This window comes from Crocodylus porosus, unplaced genomic scaffold (genome assembly GCF_001723895.1).
Source record: "Crocodylus porosus isolate Cpor-Errol unplaced genomic scaffold, CroPor_comp1, whole genome shotgun sequence".
Lineage (NCBI taxonomy): Eukaryota > Metazoa > Chordata > Crocodylia > Crocodylidae > Crocodylus > Crocodylus porosus.
The window spans coordinates 99,000,992-99,018,784 of record NW_017728918.1 but is presented as its reverse complement, the minus strand read 5'-3'; the positions used below and the strand labels follow the sequence as shown (position 1 = coordinate 99,018,784).

General features: G+C 43.4%; 1 protein-coding gene across 1 annotated transcript; it reads right to left on the bottom strand.

Annotated features, from left to right (window-relative positions):
• Nucleotides 1–3,094: 3,094 nt before the first annotated feature.
• PKIB (protein kinase (cAMP-dependent, catalytic) inhibitor beta) lies at nucleotides 3,095–12,430 on the bottom strand. The gene is made up of 2 exons (XM_019537979.1): nucleotides 12,256–12,430; nucleotides 3,095–3,972 (listed from the first exon to the last, which is right to left on the bottom strand). Exons 1-2 carry the CDS (start codon nucleotides 12,401–12,403, stop codon nucleotides 3,887–3,889), a joined length of 234 nt encoding a protein of 77 aa, XP_019393524.1. The 5' UTR covers nucleotides 12,404–12,430; the 3' UTR covers nucleotides 3,095–3,886.
• Nucleotides 12,431–17,793: the final 5,363 nt, after the last annotated feature.

Below are 17,793 nucleotides of genomic sequence, written 5' to 3'. Positions count from 1 at the left end.
CTCCCCCTCTATGCGGCACTGGTCAGGCCGTAGCTGGAGTACTATGTCCAGTTCTGGGCACCACACTTCAAGAGGGATGTGAACAACATGGAGGGTCCAGAGGAGGGTCACTTGCATGATCGGGGCAGTAGGGCAGATCCTACAAGGAGAGGCTACGGGACCTGAACCTGTTCAGCCTCCACAAAAGAAGGCTGAGGGGAGATCTAGTGGTCTGTTACAAACTAGTCATAGGGGACCAGCAGGCATTGGGGGAGTCTCTGTTTCCCCGAGCACCACCAGAAATGACTAGAAATAATGGTCAGAAGCTGGCAGAGGGGGGTAAATTCAGATTAGACATCAGGAGGCGCTACTTCGCTGTCAGGGCAGCTAGGATCTGGAACCAACTTCCAAGTGAAGTGGTGCTGGCTCCTACCCTGGGGGTCTTTAAGACAAGGCTAGACAATCACCTTGCTGGGGTCGTTTGAGTCCAGTACTCTTTCCTGCCATGGCCAAGGGGGTCAGACTTGATGATCTGCTCAGCTCCCTTCTGACCCTTCTAACTATGAAACTATGACTATAATTTCAAAGTACCAAAATTCTAGTTATTGACATACTGTGTGTGTCTACACAAAATGCCATATTGCCATAGCAATGAGCTACATTGCCATAGCTCATTGCTACAGCGATGTAGTGTTGGCAGGCATGGAACATGGTGTCAACACTACTGACCAGTAGCTACTAAAAATAGCTGTGTGGCATTGGGACTGCATAGTAATGACAGTTACTGTGCAATCATTTAGTAGTAAAGCATGTACTAAAAGCGAGTACTAAATGACTGCGCAGTTGTAGTAATGCACATGTAGATGTGCCTGTTATATAATGAAGCAATGCTTTTCCATGTAGAGTTGCTGAAACTGAATAACTCTTCCTCTAGACTCCACAATTCAAAGAAAGAGAATTTACATTTTTCTTCTTTGCACCAAAATTAAATCTCTTTACTTCAAAGTCACAGACTGCTGTGCATGATTTATGTTGACAATAAGGAGCATATTATAAGGTAAGTTAAAAAAATTAACTAGAGTGTAAATTGGGTTTAACGCTTCATGTTGTGCACCAAATCGCCTTTAATAATGAAAGCTTTGATTCTAAGTGCTTAATAAGCAAGATCTATTTTTAAGCATGTATATAATCCTGTTGGTTTAAGTGGGACTAGTTAAACATACGCTTAAAATTTTGAAGCAGTGCCTAAAAATATTTTCCATAAAATGAAAGATTTGATATCAATAGTTTGCAGTGTTGAACATATTTATTATTTCCTAAAAGTGTCTTGCTGCCAGTTTACATGGAGATTATTTTACATTTATTCATATTAAAAAGATTCCCATTTTGTCACTGTTTCTTTTTAATTCCTTGTTTCGTGCAATTTTTCTGTTATAGATTTATTTTTTCCCAATATTTATTTTCATACCACATTTTCTTCAAAAAATGAAAAATAAGCTCAAATCTTGCAAAATGCCAAGTGTCTGTTTTTAAGTTCAAAGCACCAAAAGTTTGACCCTGCAAACAATCAAACTACTTGATATATGCAAGTAGCTATGAAACTATGCTCGTGCATAGAAGTAAGTACATAACTGTTTACATTATTTGGACCCAACTTGTACCAGTTCATTTAACTTACATGTTAATGGGAAACACTTTCAAAATATCTTAGGTTAGTGAAATTCTTGATTAGCATCAATGAATGTAACCCATATTGTAATACTATTGTGCTACAGGATGCAGGTGTGAAAGTATGCGTTTTTCCAAATGTGAAAGGAAACTGGTAGAAGCAATGATTCAACAAGATGCATATATTCTTCATGCCACCTTTTTGAGGGGTCTTATTTCTGTGGTCCTTTTCAAATGGGGCTGCTCACATACTTAAGGTTTAACATATGCCTCGCTAGACCAGAGTTATAATGCTGCAGTAAAGGCTTCACAGGGGAACACAAGCTCAAAAGAAAATTAAAAGTGCACCCTGAAGGTTCAGTAACTCCAAATTCCTCTTGTTTGTGGCCTCTGACACTCTGCTTCTCTGATGTCACTTACTTTAAACTATCAGGTTTAGTCTTTCAACCTTTGACAAAATAAACTCCCCCCACAAGTGGTACAAGCTCCTACTCTGGATACCTTTAAGAAACATTTGAATGCTTATCTTGCTGGGGTGATCTCACCCCATCTGACTTCCTGCCCCTTGGGCAGGGGGCTGGACCCGATGATCTTGAGAGGTCCCTTCCAGCCCTAATGTTTATGAAATCTATGAAAATAATAATCTCTCACATTTTGGGAAGAGTTCTGGGGATTCTTACCTGTTGCTTGGGCAAGGGACTTGAGGTCCTGCTCAAACTGGGTAAACTTATTTTTGTGGGCCCTTTAGTACAGCACCAAGACGACGGGAAGGACAAAAACAGAACTTTTATGCCAGAGTGACTGCATCTTTAAACTGCTTTATGCTAATTAAAATGGAGCTGATACAAAGGAAATGTTGTAGCTGGGTTATGATAGAGGGTGCAAAGTGTCAATTTATGGACCAGCATAATGGTTTTGATGCAGCAAGGTTTACATTTATTATGGTGTATGCTCATCCCTGTAACTACATATAGGACAATTAGCAGTGCAAAGCTCCATTATAGTCTCTAAATAGGAATCTCATCCTTAAGGACTGCAAATATCTAGTTATGATAAAAGTTTCCACTGATAGGACAAACTCAAGAAAGACTAAGGGTGTGCAAAATGAAAGTGCCCATTTACTGTTACTTTTAATGTAGACCTTCAGAAGAATTCCAAATTACCACTGATTCAGACTGCAACACAAATGCATGAATTTATATGAAACTATATAAGCAGTGATCCATACAATGTATTTTTCATGACACAATACTTGTAATAGAAACACAAATCAGTTCTTTTGTGCAGGTAGAGTCTTTGTTTAAAAATGTTTAAATCACATTTAGAACTATGACGACTGAACAGCTCCACTAAAAAAACCTTAAGACTCAGATGAGATGAAAGCATCATGTATTATGGTACTTCTGAGTCATGATCCGTGATAAAGCAGAGAAATCAGGTTCAAGCAGAAGGCAAAAGGGAGAGCTATTTAATTTGCACAGTGAGATTAAACAGTTCAGAACCATTTACAGACACTGATCTTATTTTAGAGTCTGTGCACAGTAAAGATAGAAGTAGTAAGAATGTTGGGGATGGAAACAAGAGATTATTTACCAGAGTTGAATAAATCCATAGCTTTTTGAAGAGCTCTTGAGTGTTTTAGAAACCATCTGGAATGTTTTGCTTCCATCTTTCAGAATGTCTCCCTGACCCAAGCTTCCTTTTAACAGAACAAAGATTGTAAGATTTCAAAAAGTCACAAGCTTGGAATTTGTGGCTTCTTCTATCTTTCAAAATACAATTAAGTTCTCCTCCCAGTACCTCTGTATATATTACAATTCTCATAGTGAATGGCAAAACAAGCCTTAATTTCACTGAAAAAGTTATTCTGGATAAACAAATAAACAAGAAGAACAGTGTTTGTACGTATACTATAATCATGGAAACAATCAATAAGAGTTTGGTTAACTTAGTATCTGTACAGTATAACTGACAATTTAAAAAAGAAAAAAAATCCCAAGATGATATACATTCTTTAGCTCTTTCTTAGCTGTGATTTGTAGATAATCTGCTCTTCAAATGGTTTACAGTAGAAAACTTTACTGAAACTCTAGTAGCTCCAAGTTAATGTCATCCAGATACCAATATATTGCATAGTCGTGCACATACTGCTACAGTTGCTACTAGATATTGAAACCAGAGAAAAACAGATCCTTTGAAAAGTCTGCGGATGGGTGTCAAATCCAGAAACTCTTAGCGATTAGGATTCACCATTTTTTCCTGCCGTTTCTTGATTTTCCAACGTGGTTTCAGATGATGTTGGTTCTCCTTCTTCTGCTCTTTCATCTAAAAAGATACAAGTATGTGACAATGCACATAATACATTTGCCTCGGGTGGAAATTTGGCTTTTTCTTTAACTGAACATAAATATTTGGTTTTTACTGAATGCTGTATGGATTGGCTCTTAACTACCGCAGGTTTAGAAAACTCCCTTAATTTATAAGAATCTGTATTTTATAGAACAAGGATAGCCATATATGCTCAGCAATTCATATGTAATAACATAATATGTAATAACATATGGATCAATCTTTAGTGAAGGCAGAGAATTTTTGACAGGTGCTGATTTGCCTACGTCTTGCAGGCAACTGATGAATGTTCAGTCATAAGAATCAGATTCAAGAACTTTTTTGTCTTTGATTTTCTTTGTCATACCTAAAGACAGAAAAGAATATCACATTTCTTTGAGTGTTACTTAGCTGCAGGTATATAGTTTTATCGTTTCTGATGGTGCTGGTTATAATCTGACTGATTTCCTTAGCGCTAGACCACTGTTGTTAGAATCCACTTTGCTTTGGCAAAGATTTTGAACAAGATTTTCATTCTGATTTTGAAAATCCCCCAGTTTATGGGCTGGAACAGAATGACCATGAAAGAGGCAAAACCAGGGTAACCCAAAATGATTCTTAGAATGGAATTCCACTCTATATCCCTTCTGAGGTTCAAATAGTTACAGCTTATTCTAACAGATGACATTTTCCAAACCACACTTCATTTTGTTTTCTTTACAGCTCAGCCATTCTTTGTATAGTGTTCCCAAGACACATATAGCTCTACCACTGATGTCAACAGGATTTGCACACATAAATCTAAGGCTGTATAGGGCTACAGCATTTGGGGTTTTGTTCAGAATACTATATTTGAATGTGCAGGCCTCTAGGTCCAATGCTGTCCAACTGTCAGAACCAAAGAAGTAGCGAGGAGCCCTATTAATTTGCCATGAAACTAATGCTAACAGTAAGAACTGTATCATACCCTAATGCTTTATAGCAAAAACATCCTATTAAGTATAATTAAAGCCAAAACTCTCTAAGCACAACCACCTCAAATCTGGCTAGATGCCGAGCAACTAATAGAGATGCTGATCTTTCCAGCTCCCATTAAAAGTAGTAGATATTAAAAGAACTTGGGTATCTTGCCAATTCCTCAGCACCTGCTGATGACCACATCCAATTGTGACTATCCGTTCCTAAGTCTAAGGTAACTGTAGCAAGAACCATAGTTTCATAGTTTTATAGTCGGTAGGGTCAGAAGGGACCTGAACAGATCATCAAGTCTTACCCCCTGCCATGGCAGGAAAGAGTACTGGGGTCAAACAACCGCAGCAAGGTGTTCATCCAGCCTCCTCCCCAGGGTGGGAGCCAGTGCCACTTTTCTTGGAAGTTGGTTCCAGATCCTAGCCGTCCTGACAGTGAAGTAGCGCCTCCTGATGTCTAGCCTAAATCTACCCTCTGCCAGCTTCTGACTTATTTCTTGTCACTCCTAGTAGTGCTCGGGAGAACAGGGACTCCCCCAATGCCTGCTGGTCCCCCCTGGTCTTATCCTCCAGAGCGTCCGGCCAGAGCATCTCTATGGTGCCCCCTGCTGCCCTAGCAGGCTGCGTTCATGTGTAGGGCGAGTAGGAGTAGCACAAGGCTGTGACCCAGGCACTGTCCCCGGTAAGTAGGGACTGGGGGGGTGGGATTGTGGGGGGTTAGGGGGGTTGTAGACATGTGGGGGGTGGAGGGGCTGGTTGGGGTGCATGGGTCCCCTGCAGGGCCCATAGATCATTCCTGCAGCAGCAGCGGCAGCTGTGAGGCACTCAGGGCCTGCTGCGGCCAGAGCCCCCAGCAGTGCAGCATGGCTCTCATTGCCTCAGAGCTGGTGCCACCTGTGCCACTCGTCATGGGGCTACCCCAGCTCAGCAGTGTGGCATGGGGCTGCGCAGCTTCAGGCAGCACTGAGGCCACTTGGGCTATCACCTGGGACCCGGCCCACCATGTCGTGACGGATAGGGTCCTTCCTCCATGGGAAGGCGAGTACTTTGACCTCATTGAGTTGATGGAGACCTGGTGGAATGACACATGACTGGGCAGTGGATATTGGGGGCTATAGGCTCCATAGGAAGGATTGGGTTGGGAGAAGGGAAGAGGGGTGGCCCTCTATGTGAAAGAGCAGTACCCCTCCCTGCAGGTCATATTTGATTGCACAGGGAGGCCCCATGAAACTGTCTGGGTCAAGATACAAGGGGGCTCAGAAGAACGGGACCTGATGGTGGGAGTCTACTATAGACCTCCCTGCCAAGAAGAGAACAGCCAGTCATTCTCCAGGGAACTGACTGAGGCAGCCAGCACTAAAGACCTGATTGTCATGGGTGATTTCAACTACTTTGATATGTACTGGGGAAACCATTCAGTAAATTCCAGCAGGTCAGCCAACTTCTTGGCAGCCTGTTCTTGACACAGGCTGTTGAGGGACCAACTAGGGGTAAAGCCACTCTGGACTTGGTGCTGACCAAAGTGGAAGACATGGTAGGCGACCTGAAGTTTGGAGGTACTCTGGGTGACTGTGATCACAATCTGATTAGATTCATTATACACCGAAAGGCTGTGAATTCTGTCAGCAGAACAGAAGTTCTAGGCTTCAGAAGGGCAGACTTTGGTAAACTCAGGAGTCTAGTTAGAAAGGCCCTTTGCAACCAGCAACTGGATGATTTGGGAGTTCAGGAATGGTGGTGCTTCCTTAAGGAGGCAATTCTCACTGTTCAAAAAGAGGCCATCCCCATGGGGTCAAAAAGAGGGAAAGGGACAAAGAGACCCACTTGGCTCAACAGGGACATTAGGGAACTTCTTAAAAAGAAAAAAAGAAGCTTACATGCAATGGAAAAACGGTTCAGCATCCAGAGAGGAGTACACTCATACAGCCAGGGTCTCTAGTAGGTATGAGACTAGGAAAGCCAATGCATGCATGGAAATCAAGCTGGCAATGAAAATAAAAGATAACAAAAAGGCCTTCTACAGGTACATAGGGAGCAAGAAAAATATCAAGCTCCACTGTGTGACCATTACTGAATACAGGGGGGCAACCCACAGTTGGTCCCCTAAAAAAGACAGAGCTCCTAAATACTTATTTCACATCAGTATTCTTGAAATCAGATGGGAACTTGTCACATGTCCAGAGACCCAAAGTATATGGGGAAGACAGCAGTCCACATGCAATCTTTTCAACCAAGTTGGAGGGTATGGGCCTAAGCCAGTCAACAGCGAAGTAGGTTGGCAACTGGCTCAAAGGCCAATCCCAAAGAGTTTTACTCAATGGCATGGCCTCATCCCAGAGGGCCGTCTCCAGTGGTGTCCTCCAGGGATCAGTGCATGGGCCTGTCCCCTTTAACATCTTTATTAATGAATTGGATGAGGGAGTGGAAAGCACATTTATTAAGTCTGTGTATGACACCAAGCTGTGGGGAAATGTGGACACATCTGAGGACATGGTAAGGATCCAGAAAAACCTTGACAGACTGGTCCTATGGGCTGAATGCAATCCAATGAGGTTCAACAGGGACAAGTGCTGGGTACTTCATCTGGGTAGGAACTATACGATGGATGGTGTCCACTGGCTGACACCATATCTGAAAGGGACCTGGGGGGTGACAATCAACCAGAGGATGAATAAGAGCCAACAGTACAATGAAGTCGCCAGCAGGGCAAATAGAACTCTGGTGTGCATCAGCCAATGTGTGGCCAATAGATCCAGGGAGGTTCTCCTCCCCCTCTACTTGGCATTGGTGAGGACACAGCTGGAGTACTGTACCCAGTTCTGGGCACCGCACTTCAAGAATGATGTGGATAAACCTAAAGGGGTACAGATAAAAGCCACCAGTATGAGTTGGAGCCAGAAGGATAGGCCCTATGAGGAGAGACTCCAAAAACTGGGCTTGTTCAGTCTGAGTAAAAGAAGACTGAGAGGTGACTTGATAGCCACCTACAAGTATGTCAGGGGTAAACACCAAGATCTAGGGGAGCAACTCTTCAGAAAGGCAGCCCTTGGGAGGACAAGGACTAATGGGCACAAGCTGGTTGAGGAAAAATGTAGGCTACATGTAAGGAAAATATACCCTTTTCTGTATCAGCATCTGGAACATGCTCCCAACATAGGTAGTGTAATCATCATCCCTGGAGGTATTCAAAAGGAGGCTGGATGAGTACCTCATTGAGCCTGTTTGAGTCCATTTACCTCCTGCCCTTACAAGTCCCTTCCCATTCTTCTATTTTATGATTTTATTATCATCTTGATTATTTTAATGAGAGAATTTGAGTTTCTTATCAGAGTATTTGCAATTCATAAACAGGGAACACCAGGATCTGTGCTGGTGAGACAAGTGGCGAGACCTGGGCAGAGGAGCCTGTCCAGGGCCAGCACTGGGGACCCAGCTGGAGGGCAGATGAGGTGGCTGACCTCTTGGCTATTTGGGGCCAAGAGGACATGCTTTCACAGTTCAAAGCAGGCCCCCGCAAGAAGCACATCTTCTGAGTGACAGCTGTGGGACGGCAGAGTGGGAACCCCATCCGGGTCTGGCAGAGGTACAGCCTTGGGGCCGCAGGTCCAAGGGGGCAGATGCTGTTGCAGGTGGCAGTAGGTCACAGCCAGGCAGCAGCCCCCACTGTCAGACTGCTGCAGTGGGTGGTGCAGGGGCCACTAAGTTAGGGCTGCTTCAGCAGTCAAGCTGGCACAAGGTATCCCCAGATATCAAGTGGCTGGGTCTCAAAAGCTCCTGAGGGCAGGTAGATCTGAGCTGCTCACCAGGGCAGGTTTTTATATTGCTGGGGCCAGCACAGGACAGGTTTTTATACTGCTGCAGATCCCCTTGGCTGCAGATCTGGGAGGAGCTGGGCAGGGTTATTTTGCCTGAAGTGACACAACTTGCCCTACACCAAAGTGTATGTCAAGGCACATGTGCTGAGGCAAAAACCCCTGGCTCAAATTTGTGCCACTCTCATTTGAGCCACTACAAGTGCACATTTTCCTCTCACAAAGGGGAGGAAAATATGGGCTAAATTCAAGAGGGGAACTTGGGCTCAATGTTGCAATGACTGATTAGATGGTAGAATATCCAAAAAGTATTCATTACCTCCAAGTCAGGTCCCTCAGGCCCTTATAAAGTACTTGGGAAAAATCATTTAAGACTGATGCCTGGGGAAAATTTGGCACCTGAAATGTGATTTACAGATGTCAGCATGCTAAGTGGGGAGCTAGTGAAGACAGCCAACTGCAAATCCTGAAGAGAGGGGTATGGCTTTAGCCTCACCTCTCAGGAAGAATTATATTTCCATTTCTGCTTGGGATTCACAATAGCTGCAAAGATAAATTGGACCCAATTCATTTCCCCCTTCAGTCAATGGAAAGACTACCTCTGACTTCACTGATGTGGGACAGTCAAGTCTAGTCCCTGCTCCAGTGAATATTTAATTGTCTATATCAGAAATGCAGGTGGGGAGTGTCATGTCTGAATTCAGCCTGTCAGTTGAAGTGCCGATGCCAGCAAAGCAAAAGACTATAATAACTTAGTAAGGACGCTGGCCATAAAAACCCCTTAGCACTAGTAGCCTTTATTTCTTTGCTGAAAGATGTATTGCAGTTGGAGTTTGTTAAAAGTTCTGTTCTCCATGTTTTAGAGGCTTGTTGACTGTAATGATAAAGATTGCAGGTGCACATCACATGTTTAACCTTTTGAACCCGCTGAGGGCAGTAAAGCAGGTCAGATGAATAATGTATCTAGGTCACCGGTGTAGGAAAGTAATTGGCGGTTAGTAAATATTCACAATTGGCATGTAGCAATTGGTCACCGCTGACTATAACTAAGAACAGACTCCCGCTCAAAAGCGGAAAACTCCGTGCACACCAAGGAGACACAGTCAGTGGATTGGCCACTCGCAGACATCTCCCCGCCACCGACCTTCATTTTGGTGTATTCGTTTCCTACTGGTTCATTCATCCTTCTCATCAAAGAGCTCTCGGAAGTTTACTGATCGAAGTGCATTATAGATTTTTCCCTGTGTATGAACTGTTGACCAGTTCTGGGACTACCAAGTCGGGCAGCCGCACCTAGCCTTCAGGTTAGAAAGCAAGTGCTCTGCTTGGGAACTCCATGAACCAACAGGCTCCTTTAGACTGTTCTGTTTTATGCACTGTAACTGAACAAGTCAGCTCTCCTGCCTACGCTGCGACCATCGGTAGTGTAAGTACAATAAACTTTTCATATAACCAATATGCTCCAAGCCGCCTGACTCCTACTCGCTGCTAGTCCCCACCTGTCCGGTCATCCATCCCTTCCACGCCAAGCCGGTCATGCCGACCCAGGCTCGCAGGTCAAGGGTACACCGGTTACTGAGGCGCAACAGGGAGGAATTAGGAAACTGGTCTCAACAGAGACACCTGTAAGTGACAATGTCAAAAACAAAATATAATTCCTTGGTAGCAGCTGTTCTTCAGACTGCTGTAATCACAGTGCTCTGACTAATGCAAAAGCAGCACATTTTGCTGAAGTTAATCTATCCCCATTTTATTTGTTCCCAGTAACAAATTGGATGGGTACTAGCAGAGGAAATGAATCTGCCTGGAAGGCTAAATGCTTGAGCCATTAAGCGTTTGTATTCTTTTAACAAGACTTTTACACTTGTGTGTTCATTTTTGTGGGGTAAGAGATGACTGATGAATTTAAGCAGCAGCAAGTTCTTTCCAAGAACTATGCTGTCCAGAGGCCAGAATGAAACAAGCAGGGAGTATCCTTTTTATCTCCAGCTATTTAACTGGTTATGTTTTATTCAACTGTTATGTGCACATCCATCAGAATCACTTAAGGCTTATTGTAGTAAAACTACTTAAAGCTTAATTATATACTTTACATAGCACTAAATATTTCACTAGGATTGGCTCACTTTAGTTCAACTTCCCCAACATCAGTCATTGCTCTTCTCTACAGCCCATTTGGTAAGGGGGAAATGGTCTCCCCATGATCCAAATCCATATTCTGGTCACCATGCAGAAATGGAACAGCACTCAACTTAAGGGCTACATGGAGCAAAAAGATGTAAAAATACAACTATGGTTTGTATCAAGAACATGGTGGAATGGACTGTTGGTGCTCCAGGCACTATGAACTTCCAGGCCCGCAGAGAAACGTTTTTTCTACAAACAGAATCCAGTTCTCAAAGGCAAACTAGTCTTTTGAACGACTTCCAGATGAAGTGAATTGGGCGGAATCTACCTTCACCATCATTGGATTCAATGGGTTTCCAGAACTAAACCTCACATACACTGTGACATGGCCATCTACAGAAAAAGGGTCCAACTATCAGATTTGATGATGCCATCCCTCTTTCACTGAAGCCCCCTTCATTCTGCTTTATTTCTGAGGGAACAAATGTTGATCCTTTTATTTTTTTTTTTTGCTCTTCTACTGATGTGCTTCGCCTATATGTACAAATCACTGAGCAAAGGTTGACGTATCCATAAACCTCTCAGTACACATTGATCTCCCAGTGGATTGTGAATACGAGTTTCAGAATTCCAGACAGCATGAAAATACAGAGAAGACCACTAGGGTCAGATAAAAAGGAACAAATTTTATCCATTTGCTCCAAACCCTGTGTGCTGTCTGACTTGGTGAGGGGAAGAGGGAGGGGATATGTTTATTTGGTATACAGCCAATAGAGTAGGATCCCTTACTATCTATTCTTCCACCCTGACAATAGAGAACAAGACAATTTAAGGAACAATACAGTGTTTTCAGCTAGTATGTATGCCCCGGGAAACAGCCAGCAGAAGTAAATGATGTGTAGGTTTGAGCCAGAGATATTATGGCTCAAAAAACAGATCAGGGAGCTGAAAGCAATTCCCTGACACCCCTTTGGTAAATCTCTCTTGCATTACAGTTATTCTAGCCTATAGTTTTAATCACTGACTAATGGGAAGATCTGTGGCACAATGGCACAGTAGGTTTTCTTTTCCTTTTTGGCTGTTGTATAGGTTAGGAATTCATCTCATAATAGCAGCTGCTGGCTACTGAACAATTAGCATGAGGGTGGATATGGCAAATTTAACTCAAATCTGGGGTAACATTAACTTTTCCTAATTAACAAGCATAGCTACTTTCTGTTTTGGAGTAGGTAGATCTAATTCTAGTTAAAAGGAGAACTGCTAACACTAAAGTTAGCAAAGCTAGGAAGTGGTAAAAAAAAAAAAAAACCTTGTGAGAAAGCAGAGAATTGGCTGCATGAGATCCATGGTTTTCATTAATGTTTACACTTTACCTTCAGTCACAGAAAGCTCAGCTAGTTTGTGTGGCAGGTCTGAAGTTCCAGCCCCAGCAGGAGAGCCCAGAATATCTGGTAAGGCATTTCGGCGACCTGCCCTTCCCGAGGCTGCAAAATCTGTGACCACAGGCTCCACATCAGTCATTTCTGACTCCTTTCCTCATAGCAACATCTGCAGATAGATCATACAGAAAAGGAGAAATAGTCAGTTTGACGCAAGCCAGGCAGCAATCTTGTTTGTAACAAAGGAAGATAGAAAACAACAAAATGTCAAGAGGCTGAGAGACGTGCCCTGCTAGTCCTTACTTAGTAAATGCCACGGACATCAATATACTGGGGCCATAACTATCTACTTCCAGAAAAAAGCTTCACTGTTCACTTCCCTTATATTTCAGTGTTATTATACTTCAGCACTGGTGAGGCCTCATCTAGAGACAGCACTGTGGCCACAGGGACCCATATTTCAAGAGAATGTGGACAGTTTGGTGCGAGTCCAGTGCAGAGTGACAAAAATGATTAGAGTTGAGGAAAGGCTGAAAGAACTTAGACTTATTTAATTGGGAGAAGATGATAATACTTGAAGAATAATTATAGAGAGGATGAAGACAGGCTTTTCTCTCTGTGTGGCTGTAGCGGACAGGACTAGCAGCTGCAAACACGGGAAAGGGAGGTTGGAGATTAGGAAGAATTTTCCAACTATGAGGGGGGTCAAGCATTGGAACAAGCTACCTAGAAAAATTGTGGAGTCTCCATTTTTGGCAGCTTAACTGCAGGTTAGACAGACACTTGGCTGCAATAATTTAGTGGGGGATGATCCTGCCTTGCGCAGGGGGCTGGACTAGATGACCTCATGAGGTCTCTTCCAATCCTACTTTTCTATGATCCTATGAACACAAACACAGATTAGCACTATCAGGCACCTATAAATAGAACCTGCTACAGACTTTTCTAAGAACCACTTGCATATCTTAGTAGCCTGATCCCTTTTCTTTTTGTGCCTCTGTAGGTGGTTTTATCAGACAGTCATCTGGAAAAGAACTGAAACTCAGTCTTGCTACAGTGTCTCCAAGGAGCAACAAGTGTTTATTATAATTCTTATGTACACCGAAACAAAGTCCCTCCAATACTGTATCCAACTATACAGGAAGGCAAAATTCTCTCAAGGAACAAAAGTAAATAATTCCTAACAAAACGTCCTAATCTGAAGGAATGGAAACTTTGAACATGATCTAGTCTCACAGAATCATAGAAACTTAGGGTCGGAAGAGACCTCAGAAGGTGATCTAGACCATCCCCAACTAAATCATCTAAGCCAAGCCTTTGTCTAGCTGGCCTTAAAAACCTCCAAGGATGGAGATTCCACACTCTCTGGTTAACCTGGTCCACTGTTTTACTACCTTCCTAGTGAGAGAGTTTTTCATATCTAATCTAAACATCCCTTGCTGCAATTTAAGACCATTGCTCCTTGTTCTGTCATCTGGCAGCACAGAACAGTCTAGCTCCATCCTCTTTCAAACCCCACTTCAAGTAGGTAAAGGCTGCTATTAAATCCCCTCTCAGTTTTCTCTTCTGCAGACTTAAACCCAGTTCCCTCAGTCTCTCCTTATAAGTCATGTGCCCCAGCCCCCTAACCATTTTTGTTGCACTCTGCTGGACTCTTTCCAATTTGTCCACATCTTTTCTGTAGTGGAGGACCCAAAATTGGACACTGTACTACAGATGTGGCCTCACCAGTGCCAAATAGAAAACTAGAACTTCCCACACTGGGAGTCAAACCCAGACCACCAGGGTGAAAAACCAGGAATACTAACCACTAGATCACATGAGATACTGAATTTATTCTTAGTTTGCTTTAATATTGACTTGTAAACTGGACGTGTTGCTGCTCACAAATAAATGTGTCATGCAAGTAAACAGAACCAGTATTTCCCTTAAAAACTAGCTTCCAAGCCCACTGAAATCAATGGAAAAAACTCCCATCAATTGCAGTGGCTTTTGGATTAGGCCTCCAGAGTCTGGATAATGTTCTCACAGAATCAAGCCCTAGACACCAGGTGAGGTGGGTACATCAATACCCAAAGTTTGGGGAGAAAAACACCATTGCACTGAGTAACCCATATGTCGGTACCTACTCAAACAGCAATTTGGCAATTTTTTGTGGAAACTGCAAAAACCGTCTATTTCCATGATTTTCTGCAGAATCTCTGAGGGGAAAAAAATATTACTAAAAATTAAATGCTGGCTCCTCAGTGGTGTTGTCGCCCACCAGGGGTGAAAAGTAGGGGATGGGGGAAAGTGGAGCCACTGACATGGCTATCTCCTCCTCCGCTGATTGGCTGAGAGGGCTGCCTCTTGTGAGGCCCTGCCCCTCTCTACCAATCAGCAGTGAGGGGCAGGGCCACATGAAAGGCAGCCTTCTTGGCCAATCAGCAGCAAGAGGTGTGACTGTGGAGGCCCCTTGGGCAATTAACAGTTGGGGGTGAGGAAAAGGACTTGCCCCAACGAGCTTGCGGAAATGACAGGCAGTCCTGCAATCAACCAGTGAAACTGCCTATCTTCCACCTAGGTTTGGGTGGGTCTCTGCCCATATGGATTGTCTATAAGAGTTATAGTTAGTAACTATGGTTAGCAGCAATAAATAAATATAATAATTTGTCAAATATATTTATTTAAGACATTTGCAGGCTGCAGCAGACCAAGCCAAAGCCTGCTCTCCCCTCTGTCCCTTAGACTCAGCTGCTGTATCACAGTGCACTGCAGAGCATGGGCATCCTTGGCCCAGGAAGCTGCATTCTACCACACCACAACCACCTCTTGGGGTGGAGGTAGGAAGTAGAAGCTAAAATAGGGAGAGGGAGCCCAAAAACCCCACCCGCTGCTGCAGCTGGAGCAACAGAAGCAGTGGCAACAAGGTGGGAGCCCAGGGGCTGCAAATTAACCCCTTACAGAACTGCATGCAGCCCACAGGCTGCCAGGTGTACAGCTCTGCTCTATGCCATGCAGGACATCTGTGTCAGAACCAAAAATAGAAACCAATCCACCTGCTTATCCATACTTGTGCCACAGAAATGGTTCCTCCTCTTCCCTTATAAACTCCCAGAAACTAACCCTTGTTAGTTTCAGGTGCTAAGATAACTAGTCTAATCTCATCTTTGTGTTTGGCTCCTGCCTTGTGTGAAGATGGTCAAAGGCTTAAGGACTGGCCAGTCTTTCCCAGAAATGGAAATAACTAAAAGGCTTAAATGGGTTTTCAATTAAATTATTAAAAGAAAAAATGTATACAATTACCAATGTATATAAACTGGTATCCAAAGCGAGTCAGGTCTAAACCTGGCTAAAATGCAAAAAAAAAGTAGGAGTCTAAAAATGATGGAGTAGATCATAAATATTTGTCAGTGTTTTTATTTACTGCAGGTGTTCTGCAGTTATTTCTCCATGTGTTCAGTACCCTCCCAAGAGAGAGGAAAGGGGCTGTAAATCAGATTTCAAAACAAAGTCAGTTCCTTCTCTCACTAAAATGATTAAAGCTTGTTCCTGGTACCACGATAACTTTGGTATGGCAGCTTCTTCCCCTTTTGGCTTAGCCATTCAGTTGGTGGTGCAGTATTGTTTCAAGAGGACTATTTATTTCAAAATTTTGTTCAAAATTTTTCTCCTTTTTTTTAAAGCCTGCTTTGGATTTCCTCCAAACTGTTGCAAGAACCGAGTCTTACTACTGTTGTCCTCTATGGTGCCTTTATCGCCCCAGTCTTAACATACAGCACACTTCCTTCCATATAGAGGGAAGGTGTAGTGTGTAAGGAGTGCCAGAGATGACCCTTGTAGACCCTTTGGACAACGTGTTGCTTGAAAAATCATGGGACTAGATTCTATTTTATTTACTTGAATGTAGAGGTGTACATTCAAACACACATGCACACACACACTCCCCTCATTTAGCTAGCCAACAACAAAACATCATCTGGTCTTTTCCAGGTTCTCCTCTGCATTTCCTCCTACTTTCCTAGCAATAGGATTCTGATATTTCAGATAAAAGACTGAGAGCACACAGGGTTAGATAAGCACTGCCCAAAGAAAACATCCTGCCTGCAACCCCCTCCTTTTTAAACAGATGCCTTCTTTAAATGTAGCATTGGGTATGCAGGATAATTTTCAACCTTTTTTCATTTGTGGACCCCTAAAAAAATCTGAACGGAGGATTTTGAATTTTGAATCTCTCTGGAAATTTGGAATGGGTGTGTTGACCCCTTTGAATTGTAAGTGTTGGTATTCACATACTTTTGATTGATCGGTCATCTTTTGCAGACCCCTTAGGCATAGTCTGAGGACTCCCATGGGTCGACAGACCACAGGTTGAAAACCACTGGCTTAGAGGGCCCCTCAGCATGGGGAGACCACCAATAGGCAGTGCCTAAGTTGTATGGACAAACAGATTACTTAAATTCCCTCAGAGACTGAATAGGCATATATGAAAGATCCAGATCTATTAAATAAGGCATTATACTACACTGTGTGCAAAACCCATCATTTCTTCTCTAAGAAATGTGTTATTTTGTTTCAATTGTCTCATTATAATGCTTTTTGCAGCCCATGTTTTTTTTGGCCCTGCCTCTACCCTTGCCACCTCTTAGGTCGAGAGGCAAGGAATCCTCAGGTCCTGAGCTTCTTTCGTTTCACAGCATTACTTGTGAGGAGGATAAAAGGTAATGGGAAATGAGAGAGGCGAACCAGGAAGTGACAAGCAAGGCAGGATCAGGATGGAGGTAGGCAGCATGTTGTCCTGGGAAGGGAGGGGAAAGAAAAGGGGAGGGATGAGGGAATGCCATTGGGCATTTATTGGAGGCAAGGGGAGGACAGGGCACTTTAAATAGCTTGGCTCGAAGAGCCAAGCTAATTAAAAGCACCCGAAGCATTGTGTGCATAAGAAACCCTGCGCTGAAAAATGGCAGCGAAGCACTTTATACATAATGCTGGAATCTGCTGGAGTGCAGTAATTTCTACTCTCCCGCAGATCTGATTATAGATTTTATAGGCATTAGGGCTGGAAGGGACCTCAGAAGATCATTGAGTCCAACCCCCTGCCTGAGGAGCAGGAAGTCAGCTGGGGTCATAGGATCCCAGCAAGATAAGCAACCAAATTTCTCTTGAAGGCATTCAATGTAGGTGCTTGAACCACCTCTGATGGCACAGGGTATTCCAGACTTTGGGGGCTCGGACAGTAAAGATATTCTTCCTTATGTCCAGCCTGAAATGATCTTGCAGTAGTTTATAACCATTCAACCTTGTCATTCCTTGGGGCGCTCTGGTGAACAATCATTCCACCAGATCCTGCTGAACACCCCTGATAAACTTATAGGTGGTCATCAAATCACCCCTAAGCCTGCGCTTTTCCAAGCTGAAGAGCCCCAGCCTGTCTTCATAAGTTCTCAGCCTGTCGTCGTAAGGTCTGTTTTCCTGACCTCTGATCATGCGCGTGGCTCTTCTCTGGATTCTCTCAAGCTTCTCCACATCCTTTTTGAATTGTGGAGCCCAAAA